Source organism: Cyclopterus lumpus, chromosome 12, assembly GCF_009769545.1.
Source record: "Cyclopterus lumpus isolate fCycLum1 chromosome 12, fCycLum1.pri, whole genome shotgun sequence".
NCBI classification, from domain to species: Eukaryota; Metazoa; Chordata; class Actinopteri; order Perciformes; family Cyclopteridae; genus Cyclopterus; species Cyclopterus lumpus.
Genome location: NC_046977.1, coordinates 9112135 through 9127867, shown reverse-complemented (window position 1 = coordinate 9127867; position 15733 = coordinate 9112135). Strand labels below are relative to the sequence as shown.

The following is a 15733-nucleotide window of genomic DNA, read 5'->3' as shown; positions in this document are numbered from 1 at the left end:
TGTTTGTTGTCTAATAATCAGCCTCTCTGCCATTTGATCTGGCAGCTGAGAAGTCGGTCTCTGGCTGCTGCATGTTCCTTGTTGTGTTGGTCCACTTGAGTGAAAATTGAATTTTTAGGGGCACGTTTCACCTCTTGGTTTACTCTGCAACAGCATAGCTCACTGATGCTTTTATGATTAGGACAACTAAATTAGAATCAGAGAAAGCAAAGCAGCTCAAAGACGGACAGACACAGCTCGAGCCGCCAAGCGAGGATCACTTCTGCCCCGCTACCTTTTCTAGTATGGATGCACACAGAGCGAAGAAACCATGGCTTCAAAAAAAGATGAATGTGGTCATTGTTATTGTAATGATAATCACCGTGCACGGCGGTGCTCACGGCTCGGGGAAGCACACCATCCCTTGATGGCACGCCGGTTGTTCTGATCATCAAGGCGGACAGGCACAACATTGGGCCTACGAATGTTTCAGCTAATGTCTCCCCCATAATAGTGTTGATTTATATGCAATTGTGGATCCTCCATGTGAATAAGAAAAGCAGGGAAAGAGGAATGTGTGCTTATGCTCTCGGTTTCAGTCCTGCCAGTAAGCTGATTTATTTTACCACAAGAGGCAGATCTTGAGAATATGCAAGGGAAGAAAGATAATGGATCATTATTATGTGTTCTTCACTCCCCTATCTTTCTAATGACTGCAGGGCTTTGCGATTCTGGCTTTGATTTGGATCCCATTCTCCAATGTGAGTGGACTAGCTGAGCTAAGACACAATTTTCAGGAGATTGCAGAGTAAGTGCCTTTGGCAAGACCTTTTTATTTATATGGCACTTGACTTTCTCTATCTCCCCCTCTCATGTTAAGAAGAAAGAGAGCGAGAAGGGGAGAGGAAGAGGGTTGTTCTATCCGTTATTGATTGGGTTTTAAAGAATGAAAAACACTATGGAATGCAGGTCAAAACAAATATTAGTAGTAAAAGCAGTTTGCAATAATGTCTTTAGTGAACCTCTAAAAGCAGAATGAGTAGAGTGAGTGTGGAGTTTTTAGGCAGGTGACTGATGTGTTCGGGTTCTTCCCCCAAACTGCCATCATCAAGTTCCACACCTGGGATTTCTGCTATTTCTAATGACGAAATGTGATAATATGTTTATCAGAAGGACATGGGAAGAAATACATTCTCGTCCTCTGACAGAAGGTATTTATATTTACTCCAGATGTCCCAGAAATAAAATAGAATACAAATTAATTTCAAGAGGAAAGAAAAGACATGTGTCAAAGTTGACAAACAGCCTTCGGTATGAATAATACACAGAGATTGGATGAATTTGTTTTATGTTCACATTTGCATGGCAATCACTAAAATGGCACTTCTATGTATTTGTAGGTGTTTTTCCCAAAAGACGCAATAATAAGGAGTTGTACATACTTCTGTTTGAATTACTGTATATTGCCTCCATTATGATGTTTCATAAATAATGCCCTCATAACCATTTTAACCTCTAACGCTATTTCTATGCCTGTCCATTATGTGTCTTTAGTGCATGCTGGTTTATGTCACATGTGTTCTAAATGCCTCCTTATGACAAAGTGCATTAAAAGATTATTAATTAGTTTGACTGGTCTTAAGTTAATTAAAATGAGAATGGGAAGGTGGTCAAATGAACGTTATAGTGAAGCTTCAGTCATAAGCATATAGCAATATGCAAATGCTTGGTTCATCTGTTGACTAACAACTCTCCCTTGTGGGCATGAAGGACATTGCACGAGGAAGGAAAACTTAGAAACTCACCTTCACCTTCTGTCGTCACTTCCAACCGCATTCTGTCTCCCACGCAAGTTCCATCAGCAGCTTCTCCCTTTTTTTTAAACACTAGTTTTCCCTCCCAGAACGACTCATTCGGAAGTGCGAGTACAAAGAAAACATTACAACATTTCTTGATTTAATGTGTGGTTTCCAATTACAAACATTCATTATACTACACCAGAGTTGAAACAAAGCTGTTATAGATCTGTAAAAAAGTGTCGTGAAATTCCAATCATTATACGTTTGTAACAATTAAACAGACTAATAGGCTAGGATCATAAGCAAAACAATTGAACAATAGGGTGTTGCTTAACAAAACACTACAGTTGCTAACCAACACAAAAAGGGGTGTATAATTACCTGCATGAGTGGCTGTTTCCATCAGCATACTTGCATTGAATTCACCGTGATAAGGTCACAGGTGTGCTGAGTGTTTTACAGCCGGAAATATGTCTCAGCCAATCACAACAGCAGACTGGCACCTCCTCTTAATAATTAGGTTAAATAATTCATGAATTAATGTAACAATGAGCCTGGAGAGGCCGTGTTTTACATCTCAGAGGCGTTGATAGGCCTCGTCATGATACCAAGCAAGGGTGAAAGTGTGCGAAGAATCAGCAGAAACACACAATTATATATATAACAAAAATGTCTATTATGAATCAATAATTATATTGTATTCTCAAGACAAGATCTACAGATCGTAAGCCTGTACGTGGATATTTTGTTTTAGAATATTAGTAGGTGTGTCCTTTAATTGACAGCACTGCTGACGGTTAAGTGATGTGATAATTAATGATTAAGAGCTGGTATGAGCTTACAGTTAGGCTTCTGCTGTCAGCCTTCTCATGGGTTCCTGCTCAGTAAGTAAATAGACTTCACAGTGCACGCCAGCATGGCATTTTAAGAGTTAATATGAAGGTAGTCAACACAAAATATTTAAGTACAGAGTATACGCATTGTCTCTTCAGCCAACCGATACCAAACAGGTCATGTACGATATGCAGTGGAAAGCAAAACTACATTTCCCAAATACCTTCAAACTAACTAATATGCATTTTTTTTCTGTTTACAAATGTTCCTAACTAGGACTTGCAAGTCCCATTTGATCTTTAAACTAATTCAAATTATAATTATAGTACATTTATATTAAACACTATGATGAGAAGAATCGGTGGGAAATTCTTTGATTGCAAGCAGGCGATCTTACAAGAATAACTTTTCAGCTAACAAATCAAATGTGGCCAATTAATATGTGACAAGAATATTATTAGCCACTGAGTGAAACTAGTGCACTTCAGACCTGTAGACTCCTTATTGCATATCGGTGTCACTGATTACAATTTAATAGTTCCGGTTCACAGTTTTGCTCCACTGAGAAACATTCCAGTCCTCATCCTCGGGTTTTTTCTCGGCCTACGTTCCCCACTCAGCCTTCCTGGATGGCTTGTGGCATACAGTCATCAAGGGGATTAACGTCCTTCAAACTTTTATATTCAACATAAATGAAGATTGTTTTCTCTTCTGCGTTTTGATGTTTCAGAAGAGGGGCTCACAGGGACCGCTTTGAAGTCCGCAGAGCTTTTATCTTCCTCTATTTACATTGGCTAAAGTGTTAAGTGGAGTTCTCGTTTGGCCTGAAGGATGTAATACCGTGCAATGAGAGATTTACAGGAAGGGGAATCGCAAACTCTGTGCGCTCCTTTCGGCGGCCCCCTTCTAACAAAAACTATTTATGCAAATGCAGAGGCTGTGGATGGAAAAGCACTCCTCGACAAAATCAGATGTTTCCGAGCAGGCGGCCGTGCTGAGTTGGCAGATGTTCTGTCGCTTCAGCAGGGACCCTTTAAACAAAAGCTGTCGATGGCTCTCTGCGTAGAATGTGAGCTGAATTTCCTCGGAGCCATCTGGAAGATGGCGGAGGATTTGTTTGGATGGAGCTGGCCTTGCACAGGAGCACCAGGACAGTGAGGGCCCTGATGGAAACAAGTACTGATGACTAAATAACTGCAACTGACCTCTTCTGTTTATGTGAGGGGAGGAGATGATATTTTGCATATATAGACAGAGAGTGGTACTTTTAGACCATATTTAAGATGAGGGGGGTGGGGGGGATACACATGTTTTTGAAGGGTCTGATCACCCACTTCTGGTTATTATCTACAGTAATTGCGATGTCTTTTCAGAAAGAATCTGTTAAGTTTTAGAAATATATCTAAAAAAAAAAAAAAAACAGCGACAAAGACAAAGGTGGGCCCTTGAAGAACAGTAATAATAGAGTTGTTTATTTGTAATTGCTTGGGAGTTGATCGTCTATGTCACTCAATGGATGTTGACTTAAGGATGTGGTGCACAGGTGCAAATTGGGATCATTACGCCTGAAGAGAACCACCACACCCCTATTGAACAGGTATAACATGCTCTGCAAATGCAAACTTAATGTTATATCAAAAAGTATATCAAATTAACATGAATAATTAATCCTTTTAGAAATAAGTACTTTTGTGCCAAAGGAAATGCGATATAGGCTTGTGATGTAAACATAATGTGTTCTATCTATTTGACGTGGACGTCAATCATATCATATCTGAGCGGAGTAAACTGCTTTCAAACCAGTTAACACACCGATCTCAGTGTGTTTACGATATGTATCTGTCTGACAAATTAAGCGTGGCAAACCTGGTGAGAACGAGTTCATAAACGAGTCACGTTGGAGGTCACGTCAAATTAAAACAGGAGCCATCAGTCCTTCAACCTCCCAAACTCACGGCTCTCACATTCGATGGTGATGACCCTGACCTGTACCACCCACAGCTCTCGCAGGGCGCCTGAACCCTTGCTGACCCGGCTGGTACATCAGGGGTCAGGCGGAGATAGGACCTACCACGTTGTCCCCCCCCCCCCACCCACCCCCCATATGACCACCGCCATGATAGACACCAGACAGTCTGTGTGTGCTGGATGTCCTCTTTCCCCTCTCTCTTTGAAGTTCAGCAAAAGCAGCAGTGTTCACCAGCATCCACAAAGCAGTGTGAAGTTACAGCCCCCAGCTGCCTCCACTTCAGAGGGAGAGGGCATGTCAAAACAGCACATGGCTCTGCCCTGCCAAAATCACGCCTGCAAGTGGAGCACTCTCATGGGTCATCTGGAGTGACATAAGGGCTCTGATCCTTCACACACCTCTGCTCCCTTTTGGGTCGAGGGGACGGGGTGGTTGATTCTGTGAGGATCTGCATTCACAGCAGCATTTGAATCACACCAAACACGTTCCTGTGTTCAGTGGAGTACACATGATGATCCGCCATTTTGGTGAGATGTGAGGTGTTCCTCTCTCTTCAAATAAAATCATTGTTTTCAGTATTTCCAGCGAGTGCAACTGTGAGCGAGCTCTGGCCTTTATGTTGCTTTGAATTCTGCTCTTTGTGTGTCGATTACATTCACTCTTATAGTACATCAACTAATATAATTGAGACTTATTTATTGTAAATTAAAGTTGTTGCTATAACACCTTATAATCTGTTGAGCTGGTATTATCTAAATGTGACTCAAAAACATTTACATTATAAGTCACTATTCAGTTTTAACATTCTTTTCCATGACAATTAGCCGGAAATGTAGTGTTAAGCCGACCTTCTCGCTCGCATTAGAGGTCTTTTTTGAACAACCTTGTCGTCTTGTGTGGTGCACTGTTGGCAGAAAAGCGACATAAAACGTCATTGGCTTCTCATTGTGTTTGCGCTAAGTTACGTCTGGCCTCCTTCGTCCAGTCTGTCATCCATTCGGCTGCAGCAATGCACTTGGCAAGCACGACAACAGGTGAATGGCCATGGCCTAATAGGCCATCTGTGGAAAACACATTGCAGTCAATTAAGGGTCCACTGCCTCCAGTTGTGATGGCCATTAGACAGCCTCGCCACAACAAGTGACTCTTCAGCTACCCGGCCTTTTTAATTCATGGTGTCCTCGAACTGCCCAGTCCCTCAAAGACTGAGTTTTGTCTTGTTTTGTTGTCCACCAGGCTTTAGGCTCTTGAGGCAGTTTTCCATTTAAGGATTTGATGTGACCCTGATGGTCAAATATAACCTGCTCCACTGCCTCTTTATCTCTGTTGTCCTCACATATTCTAACTCACCCACTTCACCACACAAAAGCAGCATATCTCTTAATTCCCCTCAAGAGGACAACCTTTAGAATGATTACATACACACAATAAACTCATTTAGTCCATAACATTTCTTTAGCAAATGCATTTACTATATTTCATGTCTAGTCCTTCACAATGTCCTTCCCTTTAACACACATGCACACACACAAACCTTAAAGGACAGTTGACTCCTACATTTGAGGCTTTCCCCAAGTTCACTAATATAAAAAGTGTGCAAAAGAGCCATAAGAGCATGCCCACGACATACATGTTCATGAAATTAAGCTACAAACGCGCCGCTGTGGCGTGGAGCTGCCAGCAGCATTCAGTTCTCCTCATTGGGATTAGAGTAAGACAATAATGTGGCACTCATTGGTTGTTGTCATTTTGCTGCAGTTTTAATATCTCTGAAGGAGTTAACACAGCTAAGTGGATGGAAAGTTTCTAATAAATACATTAAATTTAAAGTTAATTCACATTACTCCATTTGTCTCTGCCCTCTCTGACATAATTTAATCAGCTCTTATATATTTGCACGATTGAGCCCAAAACCCTATATATATCTTTAGATATATATAGATATATATCTTGTTAAACAGGAAGGACAACAGCCGGGTGAGGCAGCTGTCACTTAACAGTATCACTCCGTTTAGATTTGCTTTACAGAACCAGTAACCATCGCTTTACTTTAAAGGTCGGAGTCAGTCATTCATGATGACTATTGTTCTGAAGAAGCCTGAGACACTATGTCATGTGATATAAAAAGGTGTGTGAAAACAATGGTTCAATGCAAACTGCATTTCATCTCGGAGCTGTCGAGCTCCATTTATAGCCAACCAATTTGAACTACTGAATATCTTTATGTGTAGTTTATACTTGGTTTAATTGAGTATAGAAACGCATTATATTTAAATCAGATCATATGTTTCCGATAACATTTTAACCTGAACATTAATTCGTAGCCGTCAGATAAAAGCTGTGCAGTAAAAAGTACATTTGTACTAAAGTGCATTACTTGAGTAAATAGATTTGGTTTCATTTCACCACTGATTATCAGTATTAGATTACCCAAATAAACACAATTAAATAAGAACATAGCACATCCGAGGGTTTTGCAGTCTTTTGGATCAAAAGAGAACACTGAACACAACATAATTTTCAGGAGTTTTAATAATTTACTAAAAAAGAGTGTAAAAGTAACAGATCTGGATCTGTTTGATATTCAAAGTGATGACAGATGTAACATTTTTTTGCTAACTTGCCCTCATCTGTACATTTGTGTACACTTACTTGGCAATTCAACCTCTTGGCTGTAATTAAATGACTTTTGTACTGTATACTGTATATCAAAAAAGCTCAGCAAAAAAAGAAAATACTTTGATATGAATCACTTGAAAGTAAACCAACCAGCATGAAATGTACAGCTTTAAGAAAATTCCAAAAAACACAGCTGAAAAGTGTATATACAAACATGCTAGAAATCTAACAAAGAGCAGACTGGGTGAAGCTGAAGAGACAGGCCTTTCTATTGGTTTGCTTGACATCATTTGGGAGAGCCAATGAAATAAAGCATCGTTCTTAAATATTTAATAACCTTGCAATGTTCAAATATCATGGTCTTCTACTGCCTATTTCAAGTTTTTTTTAGCAGAGGAGGAACACTTTATAAATATAGAGTATACTGTATCTCCTGCATCAATTAGTTTAATTTAAACTCATTAAATAAAAAGGTAAAAGGTTCAGTATCTGTAGAAAGTAAAAAAAAGATAAATGTTCAGACTGTGTCCACTTCTAAAGAGATGGTTGTGTCCATCATCTTTATCATTAAGTGCCTGCTTGGAAGAGGTAATATATATATATATATGTATATTCATATATATATATTTATATATTTATATCAAATTCTATGACATGATATAATTTGTATAAATATGGCATCTTTACAATTGCATTAAAATTACTTTATTTTTTTTTCAGATCCCAAGACAATTAACAGTCAATTGGGAAAAAGGCCTTGTTTAAGTTTCTCCTTTTCTTGTTTTAAATATTAAAAATAAGTTTAAATTCTTTGCAAATGTATGTCTTACATTATAAACAACACTTCTGTCTTTAACTGGTCAAATATTTTTCCATTGTGTTCATATCTACAACACTTTGGAAGGTGAGGAAAAAGTGCCCCTTTCAGAGTAAAAGTAGAAGGTTTATCGACCGACTGCAAGTCCCAAGAAGCTCAACAGTGCAGTTTTATACAAAAATGTAAAAGCATCATTGATGTAACAAAGCCATGTGTTTGTGTAGTCATGCCACTTTGCTGGTTGTACAGTATGGAGTTATGTGGCCCTGCACAGACGTCCTTTTTCACAGGTGAAGGTGGTAAGAGACTCGTAAATAGCTTCTCTGTAAATATCCAATGTGTCATCAAATGCCCGAGTGGGACATAATGCGATTTTGATCTGGAAAAAGTAACTGTAATTGTGATATGTCAATAATGGGCATAGTTGGATAGATCCATCTGTTCTCCTCCTCAGAAAGTACCATAACTGACACAGGACCAGTCGTGAAGGTACAAACTGTACTGGGTTTGCAGGGTGTCGTGGACCACAAGATACGTCATTGTTCAGAGCATTTCTCTCTTCTTATTAATTACATTCCAGGCATGGGAGAGTCTGACTTGCCCTGTCTTTTATTCAGCCATTTATTCCATGCCGACCCAAAGCAACAGAAGAGCTCTGGTGCTCTCTGGTGACCAGAAGGAGGAAGCATAGGCACAGAGGAAATGAAGGTAACCATCAGCCCCCTAGAGCCGTCCTTGAAGTCTCACACGGTTAAAGCATGTTCAGGATGGCGTTGTACATTTGGATCAGTACAGCCAGGTGGACAGGCAGGCAGGACTGCCGGTCCTGGGTGGCAGGGGTACACGTCAGCCAGGAGAGGGCGTTGTACTGCTCCAAAACGAACCTGTGTTTGAAAAATAAACAATTTTAGCAACAATTTCTGACTTTTTAGAGGTATTTTTATAAACATATATATATATATATATATACACACACACACACACACACACACACACACACACACACACACACACACACACACACACATATTCATATTTAGAGTTGTAGAGAGGCAATTACAATTCTCTCAATTTCACATGTTGCACTTTTCCAAGTATTGGTTAAAATACTACAATTCTGTGGCATTTAATCACTATTATACAAAAATATGTATATTCTATTGTGATAATATCTTTATCATTAATCAATTAATCAATTATTATTTTAAATTGTTCAAGATCATTGCAACTTTGAATACAGGATTTTTTTATAATGGTATATGAAACAACTATGATCGTGCTTTTCAGTTATGATACATTCTCAAATTATAAGATGTTTTTACTGATAAACAAACAACTTTAATCAATCTGTTCTTAGCACACATTGCAATGTCAAGAAAAAACTATTTGTTGTCCATGAGCTAATTCACGTTACTTAATGAAAATGTAACACTTGTAAACACAGATATTTTAAATACATAGTTTTGTATCAACTACTTGAATAAAACCACTGGCTAAAGACTTTGAAGGCTTGAACCTGCCCTGTGCTCTGCTTTCTACACAGCAGGTGATAAAGAAATCCAAAAGGGACAACATGTGTCATTTACCTGAGCACATCCGAGGTGGTCTTTGAGTCCAAGGGGTGAGGGGGCCTCTTCGTCTTGTCGCACACCAACTCATCTGTTTGAGCTATGGAGATGTGGTGGTGGAGGGAGGCCTGAAGAGAAGAAACAACGTCAAGCATTCCTGACTATACTGCATTGAACAGCCGTGTGTGTCTTTAAAGTTTAAAAACACAAATAAACTATTTCTACACAAATTCTTCTTCTTCTGTATTGATTTCTCTCAAATTAAATAGGCTTCAACAACACGAACTGTGTGACACACACACACACACATACACACACAGTGTTGACTACCTTGAGGAAGAGTGGACACTGGCTCTCAGCCTGCGGACAGGAGGCCCAGAACCAATGAGGAAGTCCATTTGCTTGTGCAGTGGAGACGTAGTAGCCCAGAGCAAGTGGCTGCTGCTTCAGCTCTTCTGGTGGACTGTCCCTGGACAGCAAGCGCTCTCCCTGGTTCTATACACACAAGGCCAGTTATTAATTACAAACCTTTATTGGGATCCTTTCAAATCTGGGGACATTTAAGTTTCCCATCTACATCATATAATTCGGGGCCTTTGCACTGGCATGAGTGGGTTGTCCTTCTTTCACTTCTTTAATAAAAACATAATTTTCATAGGAATGCATGAGAACATGAAAAGAGTACCGACAATATATATTTTTATTATTCTAAAGAGACCTCTATAGTTCAGCAATTGCCATATATATATATATATATATATATATATATATATATATATATATATATATATATATATATATATATATATAATATCTGCTTATTAGTTGGTTTCACATGTTCTGAGCTGTGCTTAAACGCATAACTGAATATTTCTAGGTTATAGCATGCCATCCTTGTAGATCAGAAGATATATAGAATATTGTAGTATAGTTTAAGTTATACATAAAGCTCTAGCAACACCATTTAAAATGGAATTTAGAGTAAAAATAATGATTTCAATCAACAATTATTTAATTAGCTATTATCTTTTCCCCATTGAGTCAAGGTTTTTGGAAAAGAACAACCGACATGTTGTCATTTGTAGCCTGCAGGTCTATGCGGTAATGACACAGCGAACATAAGTATGTGTAGCAGTTACTTGAACCTATAACGTCTTATTGTACAGCTACACACTGTTCCCACAGTGTGTCAGCACTAAATGAAATGTTCCGTAATATAGGTTGTCAACATGTCTCTTCTCCTGTGCCTCCAAGACAAATTCCTGTGCATCTATTATACTTAAAAAACCTATAATTCTGCTTCTTGTTTGATAATGAGTGTCAGTCAGCAAGGACTGTACTAAAGAAGATCCCATGCATCAAAGTACAAAATCAAATCTGAACCTGAGGAGGTATGCATTATAATTCCAATAAAACATTTCTGTAATGAACAGTTGTACATAGCAATCAAGAGGCTTATTATAATGTATAGGATTTACTCTATAGGCTATATAGGACAGACGTTTTAGTTTTTAAATTGTTAAGGTATTTTGAGGTTGCCAAGCTATATTTAGCAAAAAGATTAAGGCTGATCACACCCTGTACAAAGTCAGACCAGCACACAGCCTTCATTCAAAATCAATGTCAAGTTGTAAGGTGTAAATACAGCAGCAAGCTTTTTTTCACGTCATTATTTTCTTTTGTGTGAGGGATCGCATGCGACATCTCGGGTCACTGCAAGATGATTTCTCTCCACTGGCTCATGACTCACCTTGGTGTGCTGGAAATGTGAACCCATTCCCATCCCGGACGGAGAGCCAGGTGAGGCCACAGGAGAGGTGTTGGGGGACGGGTGGAGGTTCCCTGTGATGAGCATCATGTCATGGCCAATGTCGTTCTCCAGTTCGTCAGGAAAGGGCAAATCGAACATGTCGTCTGAGGGGAAAAAACAAGAGATAAAAGCACAGCCCCAAAATGTTTAACTTTAGTCCTTAACGATGACATAATTAAAGTTTATTGTAATTCCACAGCAACACAATTAATGTGCAAAATAACAAAAGGGGCATGTCTTTAGTAAGTGGCTAAATTGAACTAAAACATGTTTTGCACAAGCCATCTGTGACTGTGGTGAGAGATGTGGTAGGACAACGATGCCACCTGTTGGTACAAAATGATATCGACATCCTTTTAAACAAGGGTTGATTTGTATTTGTTCCAAGACAAAACAAGAAGTCTTACAATAATGACACAGTATGTAATTGTGCCGGTCATTACCATTATTGTCCTCAGTAGGGTAGGAGCTGGGGGCCAGCTGGGTGGTGGCAGAAGTTGGGAAGACGAGGATGTGCGTACAGGAAGCATCCTGAGGTGTGTTCAGCTGCGAGGTCTGCAAGTTTAGAGCAGTGCTGCGTCCGAACACTGAGCCCATGGTGACTGCATCTAGAGACACAGAGAAACACAGCAATGGGGAGGTGTCTATTACTATGTCTTTTTTTTCTTCTTTTTCACAAATGTAACAGCCTAATATCACATTAATATACTATTTTATATTTCATGCTGTCGCTAATTTACAGTTTTTCTTATCTGCAAAATACGTAGCGAGTTTTGTGCCTAATTTGTGTTTGTTTTGTTTAGTAAAACTATGCAACCTATTTACAGTGCACTGCAATATCTGAGATAAAGACTTAAAATAAATAAAAAATTGAAACCAGTATTAATCTTATTACAATTAAATTCACAGAGTGGACAGGCTACTAACCGGGCATGATCACAAAGGAACCCTGTGGCTCCATGGCGACCAGGCAGGCACTGAGGATACTGGGGGAGTCAGCAGCTGAGATGCCACACATTCGACAAGCCTCCTTCAGCTGACGCCCTATTGAATGGAGGGAATGCTCCCCGAGGAGTGAGCTCCAGTCTGGTTGAGAGAAAGGGTCGGAGAAACATGGGCAAATGAGAAAACAAGATAAAAGATATATTTAGAGATATGAAATATGTCTTCGAACATTATTCTCCAATTAACAGAAAGCAGAACAAAAACATTTGGTGACACTGCGTTCAACCATTACGCCGTTGGAGCAGTCTTCAACAGAAACTAATAATCCATATATTCAATCTGGGAACTTTTCAGTGTCAGAGAAGTCACATAAGAGTAAAGATAATAAAGGCCAAAGTTTATGCTGAATGAATGGCTATACTTACTGCACGTTTCCAAATGAACTCTCACTCATTTATATTTGTCAGTACGTGCACTCACAGCGTGATTATGAAGAAATGTTTTATCCATGTTAGGATGAAAGAAAAGAATGATCTTTGCAACAAACAGGTACTCATTAATTCCTTTCCGACCATGACTCATCAGTAAGTTTTATTCATCAGAGCCCGGTTTTCCTGCACGAACGCCACTCACCCTTCAGCTCTCCATGCCCCAGCCTGCCTAATCGACCGATCACAACCCTCCATGGCAGTGAGGTCATCTGGATGATGCCAATGCACCATTCCCAAAGCTTCTGCAGTCCCATCTTTCTGGCTGAAACCTTGGGACGTCGCGCTCTGAAGTGAAACAAACAAACAATCAAATACGTTGAGAGATCAGTGCCCTATCCAACAGTAACATAAGAAGAACAATTTAAAAAGCCCAACTGTGAATCATAGAATCAGGCCCATAAACCACTTTCCCACACCTGTTGGGTACATCAATGTTGATAATACTGGTCTCCAGGAGCTCCCCCTGCTGGTCAGTGCAGGACACAAGGATCCAGCGCTGGTCATGTGATAGGCAGTATCCAACAAAGAGCACATTGTATTTGGGAGGGAGCTCTGCCCATACCTCCCCTGGTTCTGGCTGCTTGGAACGGGTCGGACCAAGGATGAAAGGCGGAGTGTACAGCTGCATTGGGCTGGGATGCTGGAGGAGGACATTTAGATTGTAAGAAAGAAAAGGAAATTCATATACGCATGTGTATATTTCAGAGGCACATACAGTATATTACGAATGTTCAGTGTATAATATGACATAAATTGCTCAATTGTCATGTCTACCTCTGGACTCTTAAGGACAGAGTTAACAGTTGACACAGGACCAAAGCCAGTCAGGGACTTGATGTGTGTATGTCGGGGCATCAGACGTCTGCATTGGGAGTAGCAGGAGAAGGACAGGGAGCGCAGATGTTGCAGGTAGAAATGGCTCTCCCCACTGGCCGGCTGGAGGAGGTACTGGCACGGCACCACCTGAGCAAGATGGAAAGAACAGATGATGATCACAAGAGCAAAAGTGAATTATATCCGATTCTGTTCAGTTTAAATGTGAGACTTCCTACCTGTAGTACCAGTGCAGGTCTCATGGTCTCAGGCAGAGTCTGTAGCATCTCTGTGTAGCAGCGAAGTAGCCCTAGTAGCCAAATGCTACTGGCCTCCACTTCGTCACCCTCTTCTTCCTCGCCCCCTTCATTTCTCGCTCCGCTTGAGCTAAGAAAAGCGTCCACTATGTAAATAACAATAGCTGGTGGGTTGGCGAGGCTGTCCATTGATTCGGCCACAGTGGGGATGCCGATCCTAGACTGCTCAGCAGTGCTGAGAGAGCAAGACAAGGAATAAGTTGCGCTATAATTCAAATGTGTGGGTCAAAAGTTGAGGTACTTTTCTCATTAATGTGGGTCTTACAGTTCAGGGTTTTCTGCTGGTGTGCTGGCTGGGGGTGTGGCACTGGAGGGCCCTTTGGCGTCGCAGGGTGCACCTTGGGTCGTCTCCCCTGTCTGGTTTGAGGTTGCTGCAGTCGGGGTCGAAGCATTTCCTGAACTGACGGCCCCTGGAGCTTGTTCACCATCAGGGCCCCAAGCTTGAGGCCGCCCCGAAGAGGCAGGCTGTGTTGAGGATGTGGGGTTTAAAGGAGGCTGAACTTTGGGAGGCAACAGAAGACTGCTGTCCAACGGAAGGGCTGACAGCTGGGGACCTGCAAGAAGAAAAATAAAATAAAATAATGATTTAAAAAAATAGGATAGAGCGCAATAGAAGTATCTGGATGATTTCTGATTTATTATATTAGCCCGTTTCAATATTCTCACCAAGCTGCTGCTTGCAGGCATAAGCGTAGAGTTTAAGTTTGCTGAGGTTGTCGGCGTGCTGCTGTCCAGCCCAGGGTCCAGACACCCACTGGTCCACATCCAGCTCCTCCAGCTTTTCTGGTTCCACTTCTTCTCCCACGCGCACCAGGCCGTCCCTGGACACCTTGGCCAGAGGACGGTGCTTCCCTAGACGGCACGTCTGGAAACGGAGTCACGGCTTCTTTTAATTCCCTCATTAGAAACACTTATGACATTATATAAAAAAAAAATATGTGTTGACATTCTACAGTACTTCTGATTCAGATTTTAATCTCTTACCTCATAAACAGCGCTGAGGTCCTGGAAGAAGGCGCGGGCTGCACCCAGCAGAGAGGGGCTATTGGGACACAGCACCACATAAGCCACATCCCGTTGCCCCCCATACGGCTCCAGCAGCAACTTCTCCCAGAAAGGTAACGCCAAAGGAGACAATGCCAAGAAGTCCCTGTCCCTGTCATAGCCCAGTAACACTTTTGGGATGGGCAAGGGCTCTGGTGACTCCTCCGAACCTTGAAAAAATAGAAAAAGTTAAACGTTTAGTTAGTTACAGTTCAATTATGACTTTTCTGTGCATTCCAGACTACCACTTCAGATGTTTACAGTATTACAGGTGACATACAGTAAAGAAGTGAGACAGGGGAGTTGTTTTCAAAGTAAAAACAAAGAGTGTGTTGACTCACCGTAGGAGCCTCTGCCGGCCATCTTATGGAACTGCTGCCAGGTGAGAGGACCCTGAACATGCTGGATGTTTTCCCAGGTTCGTCCTGATCTCTTCTTCTGGATTGCATCCTGCAAGAAAGGCTGCAGAGAAAGCAGCATACGAACCATGTCCTGGGACGACAACATGTTCATGTCCACCACTGTGGAGATTGGCAGACACACAAACAAGGATGAACAGATGCACATAAGTTAAGATGATTCTATACACAACATAATCAAATTAACACACACAAAATGCATAAATACGTAGTTTAGATAACACAAAGGCAGGTGGACATACATCAAATAATATTCTCACTAAAGATCTGTGAAGTATATTTAAAGGGAGTTAATCACAGTTATCACAA

General features: G+C 40.7%; 1 protein-coding gene across 3 annotated transcripts in view; it reads right to left on the bottom strand.

Moving 5' to 3' along the window:
- Nucleotides 1-7095: 7095 nt before the first annotated feature.
- The window catches only part of LOC117740526 (mediator of RNA polymerase II transcription subunit 13-like), a 70709-nt gene continuing 62071 nt past the window's right edge, over nucleotides 7096-15733 (bottom strand). For 2 of the 3 annotated variants that reach the window (XM_034546988.1, XM_034546986.1), the window contains exons 18-31: nucleotides 15347-15526; nucleotides 14946-15175; nucleotides 14628-14826; nucleotides 14227-14515; nucleotides 13884-14136; nucleotides 13606-13794; nucleotides 13248-13471; nucleotides 12974-13116; nucleotides 12323-12481; nucleotides 11839-12003; nucleotides 11336-11499; nucleotides 9916-10080; nucleotides 9604-9713; nucleotides 8769-8901 (exon numbers count right to left, since the gene is read on the bottom strand). In XM_034546988.1, the coding sequence (XP_034402879.1) occupies nucleotides 8769-8901; nucleotides 9604-9713; nucleotides 9916-10080; nucleotides 11336-11499; nucleotides 11839-12003; nucleotides 12323-12481; nucleotides 12974-13116; nucleotides 13248-13471; nucleotides 13606-13794; nucleotides 13884-14136; nucleotides 14227-14515; nucleotides 14628-14826; nucleotides 14946-15175; nucleotides 15347-15526 (2603 nt within the window). Of the gene's footprint in view, nucleotides 8902-9603; nucleotides 9714-9915; nucleotides 10081-11335; nucleotides 11500-11838; nucleotides 12004-12322; nucleotides 12482-12973; nucleotides 13117-13247; nucleotides 13472-13605; nucleotides 13795-13883; nucleotides 14137-14226; nucleotides 14516-14627; nucleotides 14827-14945; nucleotides 15176-15346; nucleotides 15527-15733 lie in introns of all 3 variants that reach the window. The other variant, XM_034546987.1, reaches the window with a different exon arrangement.